The sequence below is a fragment of the Myripristis murdjan genome, chromosome 1 (assembly GCF_902150065.1).
Source record: "Myripristis murdjan chromosome 1, fMyrMur1.1, whole genome shotgun sequence".
NCBI classification, from domain to species: Eukaryota; Metazoa; Chordata; class Actinopteri; order Holocentriformes; family Holocentridae; genus Myripristis; species Myripristis murdjan.
In genome coordinates, this window is record NC_043980.1 from 9,198,216 (window position 1) to 9,220,084 (window position 21,869).

General features: G+C 42.1%; 2 protein-coding genes across 2 annotated transcripts; one reads left to right on the forward strand and one right to left on the reverse strand.

Moving 5' to 3' along the window:
- The first annotated feature begins 1,318 nt into the window (after positions 1-1,318).
- Positions 1,319-3,901, forward strand: LOC115366677 (somatostatin receptor 3). The gene is made up of 2 exons (XM_030062244.1): positions 1,319-2,104; positions 3,224-3,901. The coding sequence occupies exons 1-2, from the start codon at positions 1,319-1,321 to the stop codon at positions 3,899-3,901; spliced, it is 1,464 nt and encodes a 487-aa protein (XP_029918104.1).
- Positions 3,902-5,545: 1,644 nt separating this feature from the next.
- Positions 5,546-11,342, reverse strand: LOC115366685 (protein CutA homolog). The gene is made up of 7 exons (XM_030062255.1): positions 11,231-11,342; positions 10,873-10,943; positions 8,914-9,062; positions 8,003-8,062; positions 7,161-7,206; positions 6,530-6,579; positions 5,546-6,062 (listed from the first exon to the last, which is right to left on the reverse strand). Exons 2-7 carry the CDS (start codon positions 10,933-10,935, stop codon positions 5,963-5,965), a joined length of 468 nt encoding a protein of 155 aa, XP_029918115.1. The 5' UTR covers positions 10,936-10,943; positions 11,231-11,342; the 3' UTR covers positions 5,546-5,962.
- Positions 11,343-21,869: the final 10,527 nt, after the last annotated feature.

Sequence of the window (21,869 nt, forward strand, 5' to 3'; positions counted from 1 at the left end):
ACACACAGTACATGCATGCACCCAAATGCCGTGTGTGTGTGTGTGTGTGTGTGTGTGTGTGTGTGTATGCACATATGCACCAGGAAAAACAAACAAACACAGACACACACACTCACACACTTATCCAAATATGTCATAAAGCCTGCTAAATTCTGCACACAGTCTAAAACCACAAAACCTTTGATGTCAACCTCAAATTCAGTCTTTACTTGTACGGTGTGTCTGCTTTCAAAATAAAAGCATGATACATGACATGATCCCAGTGGAGTGGCGTAGTGCTGCATTATACTACATCATGTGCGGTTCATTCCATTTAGGTAGAAAGCACTATTTCGGTACCACTTAGATAGAAAACACTACTTTCTGGATTGTGTATGTGTCATATACGTATGGATGCAGGTAGTTTTGTAGCTAAACACTATTTGTTCATTTAGGCCCTGACCTCCAGCTACTGGTGTTTTTATTTGGCAGCCTAGACGGAAAATGTTGTTTATATTGACTATATGCCTGCAGGATTGATGTGCACCAGTATATCCACATGTCTTGTTTGATCAGATAAGATTACGGGTGGAACTGAGGTGGTGATGTTTCTTGACTTGAGGTAAAGCTAATCCCTCTCCAAACACTCATACCAAGGACTGTGGAACCAGTTGATATATGATTATAATTAAACGCACTATTTGTGTCGCTGCCCTTTAGGTTTTCACTGTAGCACTGAAATTATTTCCATCCACACCTGTTTCTTTCAATTTTTTATTTCTGTCATCCTTGCAACGTTTTTAATTACAGTCAAGATTGTGGAGGACATGCTTCGTTCCCCCCCTCCTCTTTTCATTTCTTTTCCATAGGTTAGTGCAATGCGTTCCTAATAGAATGCGACTTATTAGCCATTATTGTGGGGGATGCGAGAGTGTGCCTCCGTGCGGCACTATGGTTATTAAGAAGCCTGGATAGCTTTGTAAACAAGTCTCGTACTAATAGAAGTAAATAAGGAGAGAGGTTAACTTAATTAGTAGTTTAGCATTCTACAAGCCGCGTGTTTTCCTGGGTTCAAATTGGACAAGACTATCTGAACTTCAGCTGTTTGCCGGACTGCTCCCATGCATCAGCATCATCAGCATCAGAATTGCGACGGCTCATACGCTCCTGTTTATATTTTCTATGCCAGTCCTATTCAACTATGTACCTCTGTAATAAGTCTAAACATTGTTTGAACACATTCTTACGCTGAATTTCTTTTTTCATCCTTCCTTGCAGGGCTGCTGACCTGTCACTGATGTGATCCTACCGACTTATGTCTCTACTCCGTAAAGCCTCCATGGAGATCATCCAAGCATCCAAAGCGTCCACGCTACCCCAGGAAGCCACAGCAGCCACATGGAGTATCGACTCTGCACCACCGCTCTCGCCCATCCTGCTTCTGCCTTCGCCCTCTGCGCCCCTTCTCAGTTTCACACCGACCGACGGCGCCTTTTTGCTCAACAGCACCTGTCAGAACTGCACTGAGCCTGGGAATGCAGACCTCCCCAGTTTGGCTGGAGTCCTCATCCCTCTTATCTATGTGACAGTGTGTGTCATTGGCCTGGTGGGCAACACCCTGGTCATCCATGTTATCGTCCACTACACCAGGAACGAGTCAGTGACCAACATCTACATTCTCAATCTGGCCATCGCCGACGAGCTCTTCATGCTGGGCTTGCCCTTCCTGGCAGCGCAGAACGCTCTGCTCTTCTGGCCCTTCGGCTCGCTCATGTGCCGTGTGGTCATGACAGTGGATGCCATCAACCAGTTCACCAGCATCTTCTGCCTGACGATGATGTCCGTTGACCGCTACCTGGCTGTGGTGCACCCCATCCGCTCCACCTGGTGGCGGCGCCCCCGTGTGGCCAAAGCCGTCAATGCCACCGTCTGGGCAGTCTCCTTTGTGGTGGTGCTGCCGGTGGTGGTGTTTGCAGACGTGCTCAAGGACGACGGGAACTGCAGCATCGTGTGGCCGGAGCCCGCCGAGGTGTGGAAGACGTCCTTCATCGTCTACACGTGCACCGTAGGATTCTTCTGCCCCCTGCTGGTCATCTGTCTGTGCTACCTGCTTATTGTCATCAAGGTATGTAACAGATACCCTGTTTACACTCTGATGGCTACCTGATTGTGTCTAATCGCATAAAAATCCAAGTGTAAACACCCAAACATTCGAAATCCAACCTTCATGAGTGCGTTTACACTTGGGTTTTTGCATGGTCAGACACACAGAGGGTAGCATGGACGCTCAGCGGTCAGTACTGTCACCTTGTAGCAAAAAGGCACCAGGTTTGAAAACCGGCTTTGATGCTTTCATGTGTTCAATCTGTTCTTGATGGGTTTCCGCTGTGTCATCCAGTTTTGTTCCCAAGGTCCAAAGACGTGCACTTCAGGCGGATTGGACATATCTAAACAGCCTGTAGGTGTGAATGTGCATGTACGTGGCTGGCAACCTGCCTTCTATATAACATGCTGGGAATGGCTGCAAACACTGCAACGCCAATTATGCCTAAGCGAGTATAGAAAATGGATGGATGGACACCACTGGATAGCTAAGATGACTCAATCCACATTTTGTCGCAAAGTGTAAACAGCTTAAGAGAGGTGCAGATTACTGAGATTGCATTGCATTTTTGTGCCTTTTTGTGAAGTACAGCAGAACTACAAAAGCTTGTACCTTTGCACAGTGAAGGGTCCTTCATAACTGGAGTATTCTCCGATAATGATGTTACTAATGGTACTAGCACCCTTCCAGTGCACCTGTGCTGAGGCAATGTGTGCACTTAATCTAATGGGAAAATGTACTGTGCCAGAATGGACACTGCATAGCAAAATTACACAGGAGACAAAAGGCTACAGATGCCCTGTACACATTTCCCCATATGGGAGTCTCAGGGACAAAATCTGATCTATTGGGCACCCATAGCCTCAGTGTGGACCTGTGAGTGTTGATCACATGAAATTTCAGGGACACTTCATTGGTTTTGTGACTGGGTTACTTAGTGAAACCTACCATAATTCCCAATGATAAGTTTCACCCTCAAGGGTCCACCAAAAATAATGCTTGCCATTACAATTGTTAGACAATGTACAAAAAAATCTGAAGTATAGCTCTACAACTACCCAGAAACCTTTTAGCATTTAAAAATGTGCAAGTGTTTAAACATGGTGGGTGAAATCTTGTCCTTTGTCTTTTATTTTAAAGGTGCGCAGTGTGGGGAAACGGGCGCAGGCCACATCCTCTCGCCGCAGGAAGTCTGAGCGTAAAATCACCAGGATGGTCATTGTGGTGGTGGCGGTGTTTGTTCTGTGCTGGCTGCCATTTTACGCTCTGAACATTGTCAACCTCCTGGTGGTGCTGCCCAGGGACTTACGGGGGCTCTACTTTTTTGTTGTAGTGCTGTCATATGCAAACAGCTGTGCCAACCCCATACTGTACGGGTTTCTGTCTGACAACTTCAAGAGAGGCTTCAGGAAGGCCCTGTGTCGCTCGTCACGCAGGGTGGAGAATAATGACAGGGCTGGCACTGAGATACAGCGCCCTACAGAGGAGTGGGCTGGCATTGCACTTCAGCCACTAAAAAGTGTTAGAGTCACCAGCACCCACAATGGAGACCATGACGAGAAAGAAGAGCAGGAGGAGGCGGGGGAAATGTCAGAAATCTGCAGACCGTCACAGAACGGGAACAACAGAGGAGTGACACAGCCTGAACCAGTGCAGCCGGGTCACAGCACCAAAGTTGGGGAACTGACCGGAGAAGGCCTAGGCTTTGTGTCGACTGAGGTAAAGTCAACTTTGACAAATCAGGTAAAGAGTGGAAGCAACCGGTCTTCTGACACATCAACAGACAAAAATACAGTACTTGAAATCAGCTATCTGTAACTGGCATTAACTGGCGCTGGCAGCGTTTCAGCCCATACAGTGGTACATGCCATAAAAGGCATTTATCACAGACATTTACAGCAACCAAATGCAACTCTGCAGATTTGCAGGCATAATGTTGGATTATGTGGAGTTACTAACACCCACAATATGCAAATATGCAAGTAGGGATGTACAAATGTAATATTTTTGTCTCTGACATCATTCCAGGTTATTAAATACTGAGTATCTGCCCTTTCTCAGCGCCGATTTAATATTTTGCAAGTGCAATTTGTATGTGTATGGTTAATGCAAGTTATGCTCATTCCTTGAAGACATGCAGAGGGCATTATCTGAAAGATTATGTGGCTCTTGGAGCGTGACCACAAATACTCATTTCTTTAGCGTGATCTTGGTTTGCTGCTCGCGTGCAGACGCATTCAGAGCCGTTCTGTTTGAAGGCTTTGTACTCTCTATAATGGTGTTTTTTTTAAAGTGCCTGATTAAATCAGAAGCACTGTAATTAACGCTGCTACTACCACCCCTCAAAACACTCTCATTGCAAATATGTTTTCCCTTTATATTGCAGTGGCCATTGAAACCAGGCACGCTGTTTTTACATTTATATTGCTCACATGGTAGCTGAGGGTGGAACATTTGGTTACTCATATTATTAGAGTCTCAATTATCTGAGCCTTTGCTGTTGTCACATTCATCCATATTCACGAGAATTATATTGTTAAAAATAAGCTTTAGAGGCCGCAATTATTTATTTCCACTCACATTTGAGATACAATAACAATGCTTTTTCCTTAAATCTGATATTGGAACAGGAATATGTAAGTGTCAAAATTGAGCTTGTAGTGTAGAAAACACTGCAAACAGATGCTTGCTTCATGAAAACTGATAATGGGTGAAACTTGTGATCCATGTACATTTCATAAAATCCAACACTGAAGCAGAGATGAACTGGATGAGACAGGCCAAAGAAGGATGTTTACAAAAAAAAAATGAGAAAAGGGGTGCAATTCATCTTTATAGTTTGTATCCTATAGGGATGTAGTACATTTGTGACACAGGCACTGATCTGTTTGAAGTGCACTTTTAAGAATTCATGTAGCCTACTAATGTTGCAAAGAACAAAACAGATCACAAGTGAGAGGAGCAGCATTTTCGTCTACTTAATTTCTACAGTTACTGTACTGATCTGTGAGAATAGATGTGAAAAAGCAGGCTTGGTAATGGTAGTCGTGATAGTAGGGGTTTGTGATGTTGTGCATCGTAAAACTTATTTCATGCAATTTTATGCAAGATTTAGTTCTGCCCATTTTGTGATCAAACAAGTGCCAGTGTCTGTGGGCAATCTGTAGCTCTGTGGGAATGACACACATTTGGAAAGATCTGCTGTAATCTGTATGTATCAAGATGATGTATGATATGCTCTTTCAATGTGACAGTGAATTTCTAAAGCCTTAAATTCAAGTGGAATTTAGTGACAATGGGCCAAATAAATGTCTAAGAATGATAAAATGTTCATTTCTTTGGAAGACTTGAAGGTGAATGAATCATAGTATCGTTTGGACACTTGTACTGTGTCCCTTCCTTGACGATAGAGCGACAAAACAATCTAGATAATCCACCAAGAAAGACTTGTCGGCAACACGGAACAGTTTCCACCTGTGGCAGTTTTACTCAAAATGATTCTTCAACACAAGATATCATATCAAATGAAGGCCTGTTCATACAGTACACATGGCATGTTCCAAGAACTCACAGAAAACCTGTGGCATGTTTCACTCTGACTGCTTTGACTCTGAATCTGACTGACCAATGCTGCCCCCTAGAGGTTGACATACAAGAGGGAGAAGGCCATCACAGATGAGCCTCAAATACAGGATGTTAAAGTAGAAGAAAACAAGAAAATGTTCCTCAGAATATCAGTGTATATATTTCACAGGCCTGAGGATTAGTACTTCAGAGCTTTTCTGAAACAGTAAAGTTAGCTTGAAAATAAGGACAACGGAATCGATACTTCAGGTTTTGTAAATGCACTTGTACATTTATCCATCAGTCATTTCTTGCTTATTCAGCGACGATTTCTCCTATCCACTTGAGGTAAGGAGGGTTCCCCTGGTCGATCGGCAGGCTGATCACCTCAGCCACCTCATAGGGATGGTTCGAGCTGGAACGGACAACAAACTGCCGTGAGTCAGTGGAGTGTATAGATAGACACACACACACACACACACACACACAAAACACTCTCATGCAATCAGTCATGAACAAACACATACACCAGCTGCACTAAACATCATGTCCTCTTTCTTTCTCTCAAGCTCACACTCTCATGTACAGACATGCATACAACATATGGAGTCAATATAATGTTAATTTAATGCATTAATTAATGGACAAAAACATTAGGATCACATGATCTTCCCACGAGACAGACCATGCAGGTGAATCCACACTCACATGCACAACACAACTCTTTGTCTTACTGAGTCTTGGTAGGTAATGGAGCCTGATCAATACAGTGTCTCTTTAATGAAGCTGGAGCAAGGTGTTTTGTGCAAAACAGCTTGCAAAAAAATAAATAAATAAATAAAAATAAAAATGGATAAATAAAAATAAAAATAAATAACTTACCGGACATATTCAGCAAGAGCAGGCACCTTGGAGCTTCTGGTCTTGATCATCTGAACAGGAGAAAAACACTGTTTAGCTTGCACACACACTGACTTCATTAGACACTGGATGGGACAGCAGGAGGGACCGCAGGGGGCTTTAAAAGAGTAAACACACTGTCTACAGCCAGTCTGCGTCTCGAAAACAATTTTAGAAGTTGCAAAAAGCGGAGTGTGCCTGGCTTTACTTGGGCGAAGTCACAAATTTCTGATTGCAGTTAACTCATTGCATGAGTTAACTGAAAAATGTTGAAATTCAACAGGATTAATGCTAATCGCTATATAGAAGACATATAACCTTCTTTATAGCTCTTAAAAGTGATTTAGCACCAAATGTCTCTTGAAAACTTATCAAGAGGAGAGAGGAGTCCTACAAATTATGTGTCTCAAATCATAACCCAATGCAGTGGAGAAAATATTCTTGCAAAGCTACTGTGCTCTGCAGTCTGCATTCATGAAGCCAGAACTGCAAATCTATACATCTCTTCACCATAGCTGCCTGTTAGTATGTTTGTTTTAAGTTCTTAAAACAGGATTCCCTTGTATTTACTATTATATAATATTATGAAACTTAAAAGTTAGCCAACACTTACCAGCAGAACCTCACTGTCCTCTTCGATCTTCCCTTGCCATTCATATCTGAAAGGGTGAAAATTTCTGATCACATGATGGAACAATAAACAGGCCTAATAATCCTGTTGGAACAACTATAATTTAGCGGTAATCTGACCTACAGATTAATGCATTTTGGGGCTGAACAACAGAATATAGATATCATATTCCAGTTACTTTAACAGATATTGTGATGTTAGTGGGAAAGCTAATTTTTACATCATAATTTTTTATCTTTGCGGAGAAAAAATACTAAATTGATTTTGATGCTGTTTTTCCTGGGGTCTGTGCCAGACCAACATGTTTACTTACATCAGGAGAATATGGTTTCTAGCCATTTTACCTTTAGCAAAATATTCCAGCTCCTGCGATTTGGATATTACACTTGACCATATTGCATACGGATTCAGAAACATTTGAAATAACTGTTCAGCCCTTGTTCACATTGCTAAATATCTCAGATAATTCATCTTAATTCTTGATTTCTCAGAAGTTTTTATGATCCAACATAAGCACAGTTTAATGTCCCTTATTTCTGAAGCAAACTTCAACTCAAGTCTGTCTCACTGCTACATATGTAGCCGATACACACTCACTTACACTTACATGTGTGCATACACACGTACACACTCCCACACACCAGCTCTAGCCCTGTTTCTTGGAGTCAGTGAGCTACTTGTTCTGCTTGTTTTGAACCTCTTTACGTGTCCTTGGTCTAAAGCTCTGAGTGATGATCCTGCGTGTTCGTTAAACTCGGCACGGCTCTGTCAGGCCGCAGAATGAAAAGCCGCCGTGTCGGACTTGCAGTGCGCTCCAAACCTACACAGATTTGATGGCGGGGACGATGTTGACGCAGGCGGCCAGCTTCTTCTCCACGATGCCCCTGAGAGACGCAAGAGGAGGATTCATCAGCCACAAGGGAATAAGTGAGTGCGTATGCAGATGATGCATGTGTGTGAGACAGAGACCAAAGTGTGTGTGTGTGTGTGTGTGTGTGAGAAAGAAGACCAAGGGTGATGCACCATCATCCAAATCATGATTTCCAATTACACAACACATTGTGATTAAACAAATGTTATTAAAAGTTAAGATTCGAGCATGGCTGAGGGAAACAGAGAGAGAGAGAGAGAGAGAGGTCCACATTTACATTAATTTTGCTGGCTTTATCCTATCCATATACTACAACTACTATTACTGCTAATAATGAATAATAATAATAACAATAATAATAACGACAACAATAATAATAATAATAACCACAAGAATCATAATAACAACAATAATAAATCATATATGGAAGTCATACCATGGATAATAAAATTAGTTGTCTCTGTCAATATATCACAAAACATGAATCTGACAAAAAGTAATGCAACCACTAATTTCGCCAACAAGATCAATTGTTGTGTGTGTTACAACTCTGACTTTTTATGCAAGTACGGAGTGCACATTAAATTAGGTGCTGATGATTTGTGGAAGCTTACTACAGCCAAATCCATCAATAAAATACAAATTGTGCTGACAAGTAGCACAGTTTTCTTTGTTGTTTATTATGTTTATATTATGTGTTTATTTCCAATGATAAGAGGTGAATGAAAGGAATCAAATTAGCTGTCTTAAGGTGAGATTAATCAGTTACTGACTCTTCCCTGGAGATTTTGCTAATACTGATAATACTGCTGCCTTGGAAATCTATTCCACAGTGTTGGGATGTTAGTGAGGAGGCCGTGTTACCTGGCTAAGTCTCTCGCCACCGTGTCATTGGGACAGGTGACGAAGGCAGCCGAATGTGTGCCCGATGTGTAAGTCTCAGATGCCATGGAAAATGCTCTCAGTCCGACCGTCCTCAACAGCTGGAACATCAACACACTCAGAACCGAAGTCTGGGAAGAGAAAGGAACAAACCAGAGTGAATCCAAGCCACAGCAAAACACAGTGGAACAGGCAAGTTGTCACCTTCAACTTTTATTATCCTAGTCATTTCAAAGTTTAAACAAACCTGTTTTCTAGGGCTGGGACAACAGGCCTATCTCATGATTCCATACTATTGATACTTGGGTGCACATTTAATATGTTTTACGGTTCTATAACTATTGTGATTCAATATTACCATTTATTGTGATTTGTTTTTTGAGGTATCATCTAGTTGTGGCTGTAAAGTTTCATGAGGCTCTGATTGTCCTAAAGGTAACTGTGGGTCATTTTATACAGTGATGTCAAGTTTCAAAAAATGCTCTCACTACAATGTACCAGATATTATGGGGGCTGACATCATCACACATGAATCAAGTGTGTCTCATTGAATCCACAAGAGTCTCAGCTTTCCAGTCAAAGCCAACTGATGCAGCTCCAAGACTGTTTAGGCCCCAGTCTGCACAAATACACTCTTTTATAACAGGCCACAAGAACACATGTGGACTGCAGGGTTTGTGGCCCAAACTGCATGAGATTAGAAGGTGGGCGTGTCTGCAAAGGGGAGAGCCGTGGCTGCCCGGAGAACCCAGTTTCATTCAGATACCTGGAGGGCAGAGGTCAAGGGACCCTGCTGGAAATGGCCATGCCAGTTTTTTTCCTCGCCTAATGTGGAGTGATATTTTGCCAGCTAGCATGGCTTGTTTGGTATCAGTGGATTCTTTACATCTAGTTCCATATGATACCAGCATCTTTAGTTTAAATCAATTCACATAATATTAAAAAAAATCAATTAAAAATACTAAAAAAAAAAAAAAAAAAAAAAAAAAAAAGATACTTTATTGAATTGATTTTTATTTGCCATCAAGCACAACATCAAATCCTTACTCTGTGCCTGCTTGTTCCACTGAGCCTATGTCACACTTATAGTGAGTGACGCAGCAGTTCTCAACCTGGGGCCCAGAGACCACCAAGGGTCCTTGAGGAGGTTCCAAGGGGTCCCCACAAAAATAAGGAATATTTTAATTTCACTATTATTTCACCAACTAAAGATTAAAGAATATATATATATACACATACATACATATATATATATATACACACACACACACATACACACACATATATATATATATATATATATATACACACACATATATTCTGTTCATAGTTTCACATTCTTCACTGTTCATCTGTCAGTCCACAGTATAGACAGTTCTAGAATAGGGTTGCAAAATTCCAGGAATTTTCAAAGTTGGAATTTTTTCATGGGAATTTATGGGAATATGGGAATTTACAGGAATGACCTGGAAATTTACAGGAATGAACAGGTTAGCCCGTGAGTGGGAACTTAAATGTAGTCAAATGCAGCATAATCTTGGTTAAAACGACCAGATTTAATCCAAATTCAGTATGTATCAAATTATGTATGTACAGGGGATGTTTGTGTTTCTTTTATTCACCATTCATATTTTCTGCTTTTCAATGCAAGAATCGATCAAAGTTCACTCAAAACAAATGTCATCAAAACAGTGATTTTTAAAATCAGTATTAGTTTGCACGGATTTCTGCTTAAGACATCACATTTCCAAAATTCCCCAGCTTAACTTCCCATGGAAAGTTTACCAGAAATTCCCTGCCCCTTTGCAACCCTCTTCTAGATAACTAAATCTGTGTCTTTGGATAAAGGACCAAAGGTCAGCGGCACAGCGTGCACCTGTGACCCCGCGGTGAGGCGGGTGGCAGCGGCTGTCTGTGCCCCGCAGGCCCCGTCAAACTCACCGCAACTAAACTTCTCACTGAGCCGAGATGCAATGTCTGTCCACCGGGCAGTCCAATGCGCATCCCCTGGGCTGGACAGAGAGAAAACACAGCGCTCAACAACACTGTTTATTTTTATTTTTATTTATTTTTTTACCAAATTTCTCAAGTTCACAGCGCCGGCAGCCACGCCACGCTGCACTCACTTTTACTTTCGATTTCTCATAAGACAAAAAAAAAAACCCAAAACCATGCTAGATAACTGTGAGCAAACGCATTCCCGATTTTATGGGAAAGGCCGTGCCGAAAAACACCAGGAGAGAAATAGACATGCTATTTTTGTTACAAGCAAAAGCTGTTTTTGGTGAATTTTCGGTACCTTCTGGAAGCTGTATGTCTCCGTCCGGCTGCACCAAGACCCCGACGTAAAGTGAGGCTGACGCTGCTGAGCCTGACGTAAAGAGGAGCGCTCAAAGGAAGCGCTGTTTTTTTTTTTTTTTTTTTAATCTTTATTTAAAACACATTCAAACATACACTATTTCCGGCATGTGCTCAACACAATGTTGTACAAAGAAACAGGAGCATAATTTAAAATATAATAACATACAAATTCTAATAATAATAAAAAAAAAACAATATTGGAAAAATAGATACCATTAATATCAAATCAATACAGAAAAAAATACAACGCATATGTTCGTCACAGTACAGGTGGAGAGTTTTATTACTTTTTTTTAGTGCCTATAAGTTCTGATATTCTTCATATTTTCTACAACAAACAATGAAATGGAGGGCAACCTTTGAAATTCTGCATTTATGTACGTATGTGCTGCGTTTATGACTCTTTCATTTTCCAGCTCCCTCCTGCAGATGGCACAAACATCACACGCAACAGTGGAGGTTTATTAGAGGCTCAAAAGGGTGATCAGATGATCAGACCACAGCTGGGAGAATATACTGGACATTTGGCGCTTTCATAATCAGCTGTTGGCTTTGAATTTTGCTGGGATAATGAATGAATGAATGAATGATTTTTTTTTTTTTTTGGTCAAATTCATAATTCCTTCATCAGTTTTGTATGACAAAAAATACAACAAAGACAAAGCTGAGCTGTGAAAAAAAAAAAAAAAAAAAAAAGAATCTGCCAAAAGGGTAAGGCTGAAGCAGCTTATTTGAAGCCTCCCCCTTCATCATGAAGTAAATGTTAATCTCAGCGTAACCATTACAATAACAAGTAAAATGAGTGAGAATCCAATGCACAGTTTCTATTGTGACTGTCAGAGTTTTGATTGATGCCGTGGGGTTTGAGGAGCAGGCGCACACAAATGATTAATTGCACATACTTTCTGTTTTCCTCCCAGACTTGCTGCACATTTCTCTGCACGTCGCCCACACCACTGTTGGGGATTTGTTACTTGTAATGTCAGCGGACGGCCACAGGATGGCAGCATGTGTACAGGCACCGGAGAATACTGTACGCTTCATAATCGACTGTAGTGTTATAACACACACATACACACACATGCACATGTACACACCATACAGAGGGCATGTGTGTGCTCACAATCAGTCACAATGCTGGTAGGCTGTTGACGGACGGAAACTAATTTATTTGTATGTGTGTGTGTGTGTGTGTGTGTGTGTCACTAAGAGAGAGAGAGAGCCACTCTGTTTGATAACATCCACTACCCCCCCTCACTCACTCCTCTCTTCATCCTCATCTTTGATTAAAAAAATGAGACCGGCATCCTGCACATGTTAATGCACACACACACACTTATACACACACACACACACACACACACACTCCGTGGCAGTGACACATGGACTCGGGACAAGATAGATTGAGCCGTGGCTGATGTGAGAGCTCTACCAGGAATGCACGGACACACATTAAGACGCAGGGAGACGTATGAGCAGAGCTTGTCAAGCTTTTGCAAGAGCAATGAGGAGGCAGGGAGCGAGAGGAGAGAGGGAAGGAGGGAGGGAGGAGAGGGGAGGGGAGGGTGGGCTGGGGATGGGGAGGGAGAGGAGGGGCTTGTTCCCATGGAAACTGTGCAGTCAGCACATCTGTACGTGTTTTGCGCTGTCCTGTCTCATTGGCGTCCCGCGGCCTCGCTCTACCACAGCTGGGCATGACAGTATGCGCGCACATCCACACACACACACACACACACACACACACACACACACAAGCGCACATGCACATCAACTGCCCTGACCCCGTTTCCATGGTGACCACAGAGCCCTCAACCCCTGGGATATTAGTATGAAAAAATGTGTTTGTGCGTGCGCGCATGTGTGTGTGTGTGTGTGTGTGTGTGTGTGTGTGTGTGTGTGGATATGAGAGACCAGACATCCACATAAGTTGCTGCTGGCAGTGGGCAGCTGCCTTACACTCTCCGCTCCCATCACCAGTTTTTATCCCCTTTCTCTGCCCCTTTCCTTCTCTCTCTCTCTCTCTCTCTCTCTCTCTGTCTCTCTCTCTCTCTCTCCTCTTTCTTCCCCCTTCTCTCTCTTCGTCTCTCGCCCCCTCTCCCTCTGAGCATGAGGAGAATCAATATGTTTTCAATTTGCAGCAGAGCCTTCCTCCTCTGCATTCTAATAAGGGTCCACTGGCCCTTTAACTTCCAGAGAGAGAGAGAGAGAGAACGAGAGAGAGAGAGAGAGAGAGAGAGAGAGAGAGAGAGAGAGAGAGAGATGGTAGGGTGGCGGCGGTGAAGGGAGACAGGGGGTTGAGGTAGCGAGGGAAGGAGTGAGAGAGAGAGAGAGAGAGAGAGAGAGAGAGAGAGAGAGGAGTGGTTAAAGTCAGACCATGACCAAAGGACATTTCCAATCTGCAGTAAAGCCACCAACTATCCTGTATGAGTGGAGTGTGTGTGTGTGTCTGTGTGTGTGTGTGTGTCTGTGTGTCTGTGTGTTTCTCTACAGTATGCCTCTGCTACATGAGGGCACATATAGATACACACCAGCCATCTGGACACAACTGACTCATTAGCAGTGCTGCCAGTCTCTCTCCGTAGCTGTTAGCGTTATTAAGTTGTGCTTTGCCAGACCACCCAAGCGGGGCAAGCCAAGAATACTAAACGCACCTGAGCGAGCGAGCGAGCGAGCGAGCGAGCGCCACCAACCATTTTCCAAATCCTGCTACTGAGCTTGATCTGCTGTTGTGTATGTGGCGAGGGAATTGGACACACAGGAGTTGAGTTGTAATTCAATCTAGTTTGTCGTTTGTTGTGCGCGTGTTTGCTTGTATGTGCAGATGTGCATGTGTGTATTGTGTTTCAGGAAGACAGAAATTTACAGCTTCCTCTCCGTGGCCGTGTCCATGGTTTGCTGTCTTGACCTCCTGCACTGCAAAAACTCAAAATCTTACCGAGAATATTTGTCTTATTTCAAGTCAAAATGTCTTATTTCAAGTCAAAATGTCTTATTTCTAGTCAAAATATCTCATTACACTTAAAATAAGACACGATCACCTAAGAAATAACTTGTTTTTAGACAATTTTCACTCGTTTCAAGTGAATTTTCACTTTTTCCACTGGTAAATTTTGCAAATGAAACAAGCAAATTTTCACTTGTTTCAAGCAAATTTTCACTTGAAACAAGTGAAAATTGTCTAAAAACAAGTTGTTTCTCAGGTGATCGTGTCTTATTTTAAGTGTAATGAGATATTTTGACTAGAAATAAGACATTTTGACTTGAAATAAGACAAATATTCTTGGTAAGATTTTGAGTTTTTGCAGTGATTTGTTTGTTTGGAAGCAGAATAACTAGTCTTCTAGTTTTGGGGTGTTGGAGGCAGAGCCAAGCCAAACAAATACTTAAAACAAACAAATAAAACAGTCTTACTGCCATCGAAAGTGGCACAACTCCGGCAAAAGTTTGGTTTTACGTCTCCAGAGGACCGGACCGCATGTGACACGTGTTGATGGGCGGTGACCAAACTGCAGAAAGGCTGTTTGGTGTGCTGTTAATAAAAGCACACCATAAGCAGCATCCTCTCTGTCCCATGCTCGCTCTTTTTTTGTAATTTTGTACTTATGCATTCACACTGCAGTGACCGGATGTCCCGGTTTGTCGAGGACTGTCCCAGTTTGTAGCTGGTTGTCCCAACAAATATATGTAAAGCACTAAAATGTCACCGTTTTCAACATTCACTACCAAATTGTCCTGTTTCTAAATGAACATTCACATATTATATATATTATATAAAAAAATGATCAGCGCTTTCTTTTGAATCTAATGGCGCAAGAGTTTAAGTAATCCGGCCTCTACTTTTGACGCTACGACCCTCGGCAGCCGGAGGAGTCACGTTCAACACTTGCATTCAGTTTTACTAGCGGAGCCGAGATCCTCACAGAAACATCTTTTAAACAAACATAGCCATGTTATACATCAAAAATGCTCTGTTTTTTTTTTTCTGCTGGGTCTAATGATGCCAGGGTCCAAACAGTTGCATAAATAGCTGGCAGAGAATGTGTCACAGTCAGACATTTAGCTGGCAGCCTGTGCTTGTGTACACTGACAAATACCTTGTGTTTTGTTTTAAAAGGTATCCGACAATCAGTACATATTTTACATTACACCAATGCAATCCCTGTGTTTACTCGGTTTATTATTGTGTTTTCAAATCAACAGATTTTGGTGGATTTTGGGCGAAAAAAAAAAACATTTTTCATGTGGTGAGGCGCTGTCCATGCTGTTTTGAAAGGTGTTCTCAGTGTTGTCTGTGTGTTAAGTGCTAAAAAAAAATTGTCCCCCATCCTGATGAAAATGCCTATAGTGTGTGCATAATCACATATGCACGTCCATAAACGTGCAGTAGCCTATAATGCAGGATCTCTCTAGGAACACAAAACAGCAGAGTAGAGTTCTGCTCAGCAATTCATGCTACAGCGGCGGTTCGGCAAAACCAGGATTGCCGAGTCGTGTTTGATTCTCTGCATTTTAAAGTCTGTAGACAGCAGAGATGCAGCAGGTGAACGAATAGCAGTCAATATGGCAGCCCTCATGACATGCGAGAGAAAATACAAAATAGGTGTTAAGATGTCGGTCATCAGCCGAAAGAATTCAGGCAAGCACCAAAGATCGAGGCTCGGTTTTCCCCTGTTTTCGAAGGCGGCAAGGATTCTCTGGCAGATTGGCCACTTGTTTGAATTATAGATTATATGCCACCGTCTGATGACTCTTATCTGCAGAACCAACGCTGTTGCAGGTGATGATGTACATTGTTAAGCACTTTTTGGGTATCAGGATAAAGGGTAACACGTTACAATAAGAGTACAACAATTAATGTTAGTTAACATTAGTTAATGCCGTAATGGTTAATTAACTGGGATCAGTATATATTTACTCGATGATGGTTTAATAATTTTATATTAGTTTTTGCCTATTTTTTGGGGCCCCTGTCAGCCAAGGGCCCTTGGAATCGTTTTCCCCATATACGGCGCCCCTGACTGTTAGTTAATGATGATTATGGCATTTACTAATGTTAATAATATCTATAATAACCCTTAAATAACATATAAATTAATACCTTAGCATGAACAGCATTAGTGCATGATTCTTAGACACATTAGTTAACGGTTAGTTAATGTTACTTAATGTTTATTACCTGTTACTTAATGTTTATTACGGCATTAACTAACGTTCATTGTTGTACTGTTATTGTAAAGTGTTACCGGATAAAGTGCTATATAAATGCAATCCATTATTATTATAATCATTATTATTATTAGTAGTAGTAGTAGTAGTATCATTAGTGGAATAGTGCTAGTATGTAATTAGCTACTGACAAGTGATGTGAGCTCATCGATTTCACCCAACGTTCAGCTGCAGCCGTTTTCTTTCCCACTGATGAAACAGGAAATAAGAGATTTGTGATCAACATCTGCTGGCATTTCTGTTGTGGAGGATAATGAACGGAGGCAACTGGTCCCGTCACATTTTTGGCATGTGTGCAGACGGAGACAAAAGACAAAATGTGTCTCGTACAAATGCTGCACATTCTTCACCTAATTTATACGCTACATATGTTTGGTTTATTTCTGTATGAATAAAGTAATGCTGTTACATTTATTGCATGCTTTTATTCACAGTTCTACCTCACACATTGTATTGTTGAAATGAGTGGCTGTATTTCGTTTCAGCCACTGGTGGGAATCACAGGGTAACTATCGTGATATTTTATCAATCAATCAATCAATCAGATTTTATTTATATAGCACCTTTCAAACAAATGCATGATATTCAAGGTGCTTTACATCTTGATTGACAAATAAGCACAAAATAAGAAGTGAAAGGACAAGGAGACCGATGCACACTCATAAAATATGGTTAATTTAAAAAAAAAAAAAAAAAAAGAGTGAATAAAAAGATTTAAAAACAATAAAAACAGCAATACCAGAAAACAAAAAACTCAAGAATAAGACACTGAATAAAATATAAAAAACAATATGAAACAATTTAAAACAATAAAGACACAGCAATAATAAAATAACCCAAGAATAAGATACTGAATAAAATATAAAAACAAGATGAAAAACAAAGTACAATGTAGAATACTCATGATACGACTCACGATTTACTCACGATAACAATGGAATCACTGCAATATGTGATATACTTTGAGATAATCGGCTATGATGCATCACATTATCTGTAACTGAAGAAGACAAAAAAATAAAAAGCCCTGGAAAAGGCTCAAATATTGATACTTGGCACAAGTGTATTGACATTATTTCGCAAGAGGAAGTATCGCGATACATTGCATTATTGATTTATTGCCCCACCCTTGGTTTCACCATAGCTTTATATGCTAATTTGTTATTTATTTTCTCGTTTTTGCTCCCTGTTTTCCTCTTGCCCTTTGATGCTACAGTGAACAGATTCCCCCACGGGGCTTTTTCATCTTGTCTTATTGTGCTTATAAAGCAAATAGAGTCATCCTGATTCATTAGTGTTTAATTTGTCGGAGTTCATTTTCAAGCCAATAACCTAATAATCAGGTCGTCTCTCTATCCTCGCAGGGAAGCTCTCTCTACTCGCCCACCTCCATCAGAGGGTCAGAGGTCAGGGTTAGCTGCAGACAGGCAACCCTGGATCTGGTCAGCAGGGTGGATGCTTCCTGACAAGGGGGGGCTTGAACCTCTCTCCTCTGGCTGAAGGGCGTTATGCTTTGTCACGACAGCTCCCTGTTTCCTTAAAATACAATTATTCCCCCCTTTAGGAGTAAGCAACTTATGGGAACCCTGCTGTCCCATGTGACAAGCAGGGTGCTAGTATGAATGACCTCAACCTTGAAGCGGTCCTGTACTTCACTCATGATGCATCATCTGTGTGTCAGGCACTCAACGCAGAGCAGCTTGGGCGTCCAGAGAAATGCACACACCTGTTCACACACGCGTCATGACCGCGCACGAGAGGATTTTGCACAAGTGAAATCTGAGCGTGCATACGCGTGTTTGGGAAGTACTGAGCCTACAACTGGACACCGGAGATGTGGATTATACAGCAAGTGCTTTATACAGTGTGAGCTTTTTAAACAGCATTTTTTTTTTTTTTTTTTATTATAGCATTTAGCGTCTTTTTTGGGTATTTTGGGGTATTTAATCCCACTAATAAAATTTGCAAAAGACTACGAAGATTGCTGCAATTGGTTGGACAGATGCATAGATGGAGCCTAATCCATAGTCTCGTCTCTAATCTTTGATCGTGGTTGGATTGATGAATCAGGCTGGTGACCATGAAAATTCAGCCCCTGGCAACTTTTCTCTTGCTGGCCGCCCACACATCACCTTTCCCTGGAGATTGTTTTGTTCTATAGAAAGTGTAAACGCATGATTTATGTCTTTCCTTTAATGTGACATTATGACAGACAGGTGGTGATGGACAGCACAGGCCCAGGTGTGCTTGCATAAGTGTGTCATAACTTGGTATAAGCCACGCTGTGAATACCAGTCAATGCAAATGCCATGGTAGAAGATAGACAGAGAAAGAGAGAGAAGGTGCCTGAACAGAAAATGAGGAAATAAGAAGGGGTAGAAAATGGGTGGAGAGGGGCTGAGACCCATTAAGACAAAGCCTTATCTGTCATTAATGCAGATGTGATGATGTTAGGGGGGGGAAAATAGAAGAGGAGGAGGACAAAGGGAGCGGAGAAAGAAAGGTAACAGAAAGAAAGAAAGAAAGAAACCTGAACAAGCCAGAGCACAAAGCCCTTGCCTCTCTTTCTCTGTCTCTTTCTCTATTCTCCTCTGCCCCCATTAACACTGTCTCCTGAAGAGGGAGGGGTTGAGGCGAGGAGGAGAAAAGGAGGCCGCCGCGGGACTTCTCTTGTTCACCCGGGAGACGAGCAGAAAGAGAAGTTCACCTCTATAGCAGTAAGGGTCTGGGAGACAATACCCCGGAGAACTGAAAATCCACAGCAATTAGCCCATCTCTCCCTCTCTGTCTTTCTCATTCCTGCACTTATCTGCTTATTTACATTGTACCCGTGGCTCAAGGACGGAGACAGACACATGGCCTGGCGATTAGAGCAGCTGTCTGTGACCCGGAGTCTTGACCTTGAAGCTGGATGGGATTTTTAGGCGTCAAGCTACTCCTTCCATTTCTTAAACATTGATGTGATTATTCAGTATTATAACTGTGTCTTATGCACAGCGGTTCTAAGCCTGGGAGTCAGGATCCACGGGAGGATTTACAAGATTTTAAAGGTAAGAAAGTCATTTTTGAAGTACAAGATATATTTTTGTATGTATGTTAACATGTGTTTTTTTTTCTTGCCAAATCATATCTATTTCCAGCATTCATGTGTCCTCCCTCAATTAATCAAGTAAAACTGATGATCCAAATTAAAATCATCATTTAGTGTCAAAGGTCACCGTCCTGCATCTCCGCGTGTAACAGTGGATTGAAGTCGGCATTACTTTATGTTTGCAGCTCAAGAACCAAAAAGGTTTACTAATTTCATTTAAAACAAAATCAGTCATACATTGTACAGTATGTGTATCTAATATTGTGAGTGATGCTGCTTTCACATTGTAATGGCTGTCACTGCAAGGTGCCAGCTAAGTGGCTGCAGCAAACTGCCTTTTCCATTGTAATTCTGATAGAAAGAGGTGCAAAGAACGGTAAGAAGGACTGTGAGAATGACGGGGCGTCGGGAGCATCGGGGCCGTGATGCAGGTATTGTGTTCAGTCCTGGTGAGGAAGAGAGGGAAGAGCCGGGCCTGAAAGCAAAGTTCTCAATCTATCTGCTGGTTTTTGTTCCAGTCTGACCCTTTGGCCACCAGCGGCAGAGAGGCGACAGATGCAGAGGCAAGCAGCTGAAATGAGGTTTCACTGCAGGGTAGCTGGCCTATTTCTGCTGTAGGACCAGAGCAGCTCAGCAGGCTGGGAGGACCTGGGTGTCGAGTCGCTGTTCCTCCACATTGAGAGGAACCATCTTCGATTATTTGGGCACCTGGCGAGGATGAAGCCGTCTCTCCGGGTGTACCAGGCATGATCAGCTGGGAAGAGACCCAGGACAACGCTGGGAGGACTACATCTCCCAGCTGGCATGGGAGTGGATGGGGATCCCCAGGAGGACCTTGGAGGAATCCTGGGAAAAGGACATCTGCTCTATAGCTGCTCATGCTGTTTTGGCTGCAACCAAGACCCAGATAAATGGCTAGAAAATGGGTGGATAGGTGGATTGATGGAGAGGTTCATGCATGGGAATACAACACAAACTGATCCAGTAAATAACATGTGACTGTTCAGTTTCAGTGTTTGATTTAATTTCCAAATGCTTGATAGATTATGTTTTGCATGGACTGCATAAGGAGCTATCCTTAGCATTTAGTTTTTCAAAAGTAAAAACATATTTCCTGATGCCCCCCCATCCCCCACCGTGAAAACAAACAGGTAAATTGGTGTGAAGTCAAAACTATGCATTTAGTACAGCAGAGCACAAATAAAGTTGTATAAGTATTGCTCGCTAAGTAAAAATGGTTCTTCCTTTGTGCCATAAAGCAATCTGACAAATTTCCATCAAAATCTGACCCTTTGGCAATGTAATAAGGAGTGTGAAGTCTGGTAGACACTATCAGTGTTCTTTTTATGGTCCAATTTGTAATTAAACTGATATCTCAAAAGGAGTGTGCCGGTGATTTACTGATGTTAAAATGCTACATATAGCATCTTTAATCTGTAATTTCATCGGTAAATGAGAGAAGCGTAACAGGTGGAAGAACCCAGACAAAACTTCATTTAGTATTGTGCATCCACCCTCCAACCCTCCATCCCTCAAAACATGTTTCAGCACAGATAGGGATGAGAAGAAAGCTCTTGTTTATTCCGGAGAAACAGCTGAAAAGAGGAGCAGCTTGACAAACGTAAGCGGCCACAGCCACATCGCTAGACTTTTCAATATCTGGTTCAGGAATTTAGGAAAATGTTACTTTTGGCAGCACTTTCCGTCAGCACTGGCAGACTTTGCCATTGTTCCCCCGTTGAAGACAATGAGCAAACGGTTTGTCCTCTACGTCACACCGCCACAATGTGAATGCGGTATGAAGTGTTCTTAAAAGAAATTCAAAACGGTGCACTTTTCCTCCTTTCCGATGCTCTTATCTGTTCTCTCCCTGCCTTCCCATTGCTAATTCACCACCCCACTCCTTTCTGTCTGACTGTGACTTTGCTGGTGGCGCTGGAGCAGAGCAGAGGAGGAACTTTCGAAGTAGGCCAGGTTGCAGCAGGTAACACAGAGTCATTCATGCAGACTGGAAGCTCGCGACGAGAGAGAGAGAGAGAAAGAGAGAGAGAGAGAGAGAGAGGAACAGGACACCCCGGCTCACCCTGAGGCAACGAAAGAGAGAGAGGGAGTAAAGAGGGAGAAAAAAAAGAGGTGAGAGATGGAGCAAAAGGGGAGGAGAGGGAGACAGAGAGACAGGGAGGGAGGGAGAGGTTGTAAGAAAAAAAAATGTGAGAGAAAAAGCAAAAAGAGCAAGGGTGAAAGAGAGAAAAGAGAGAGG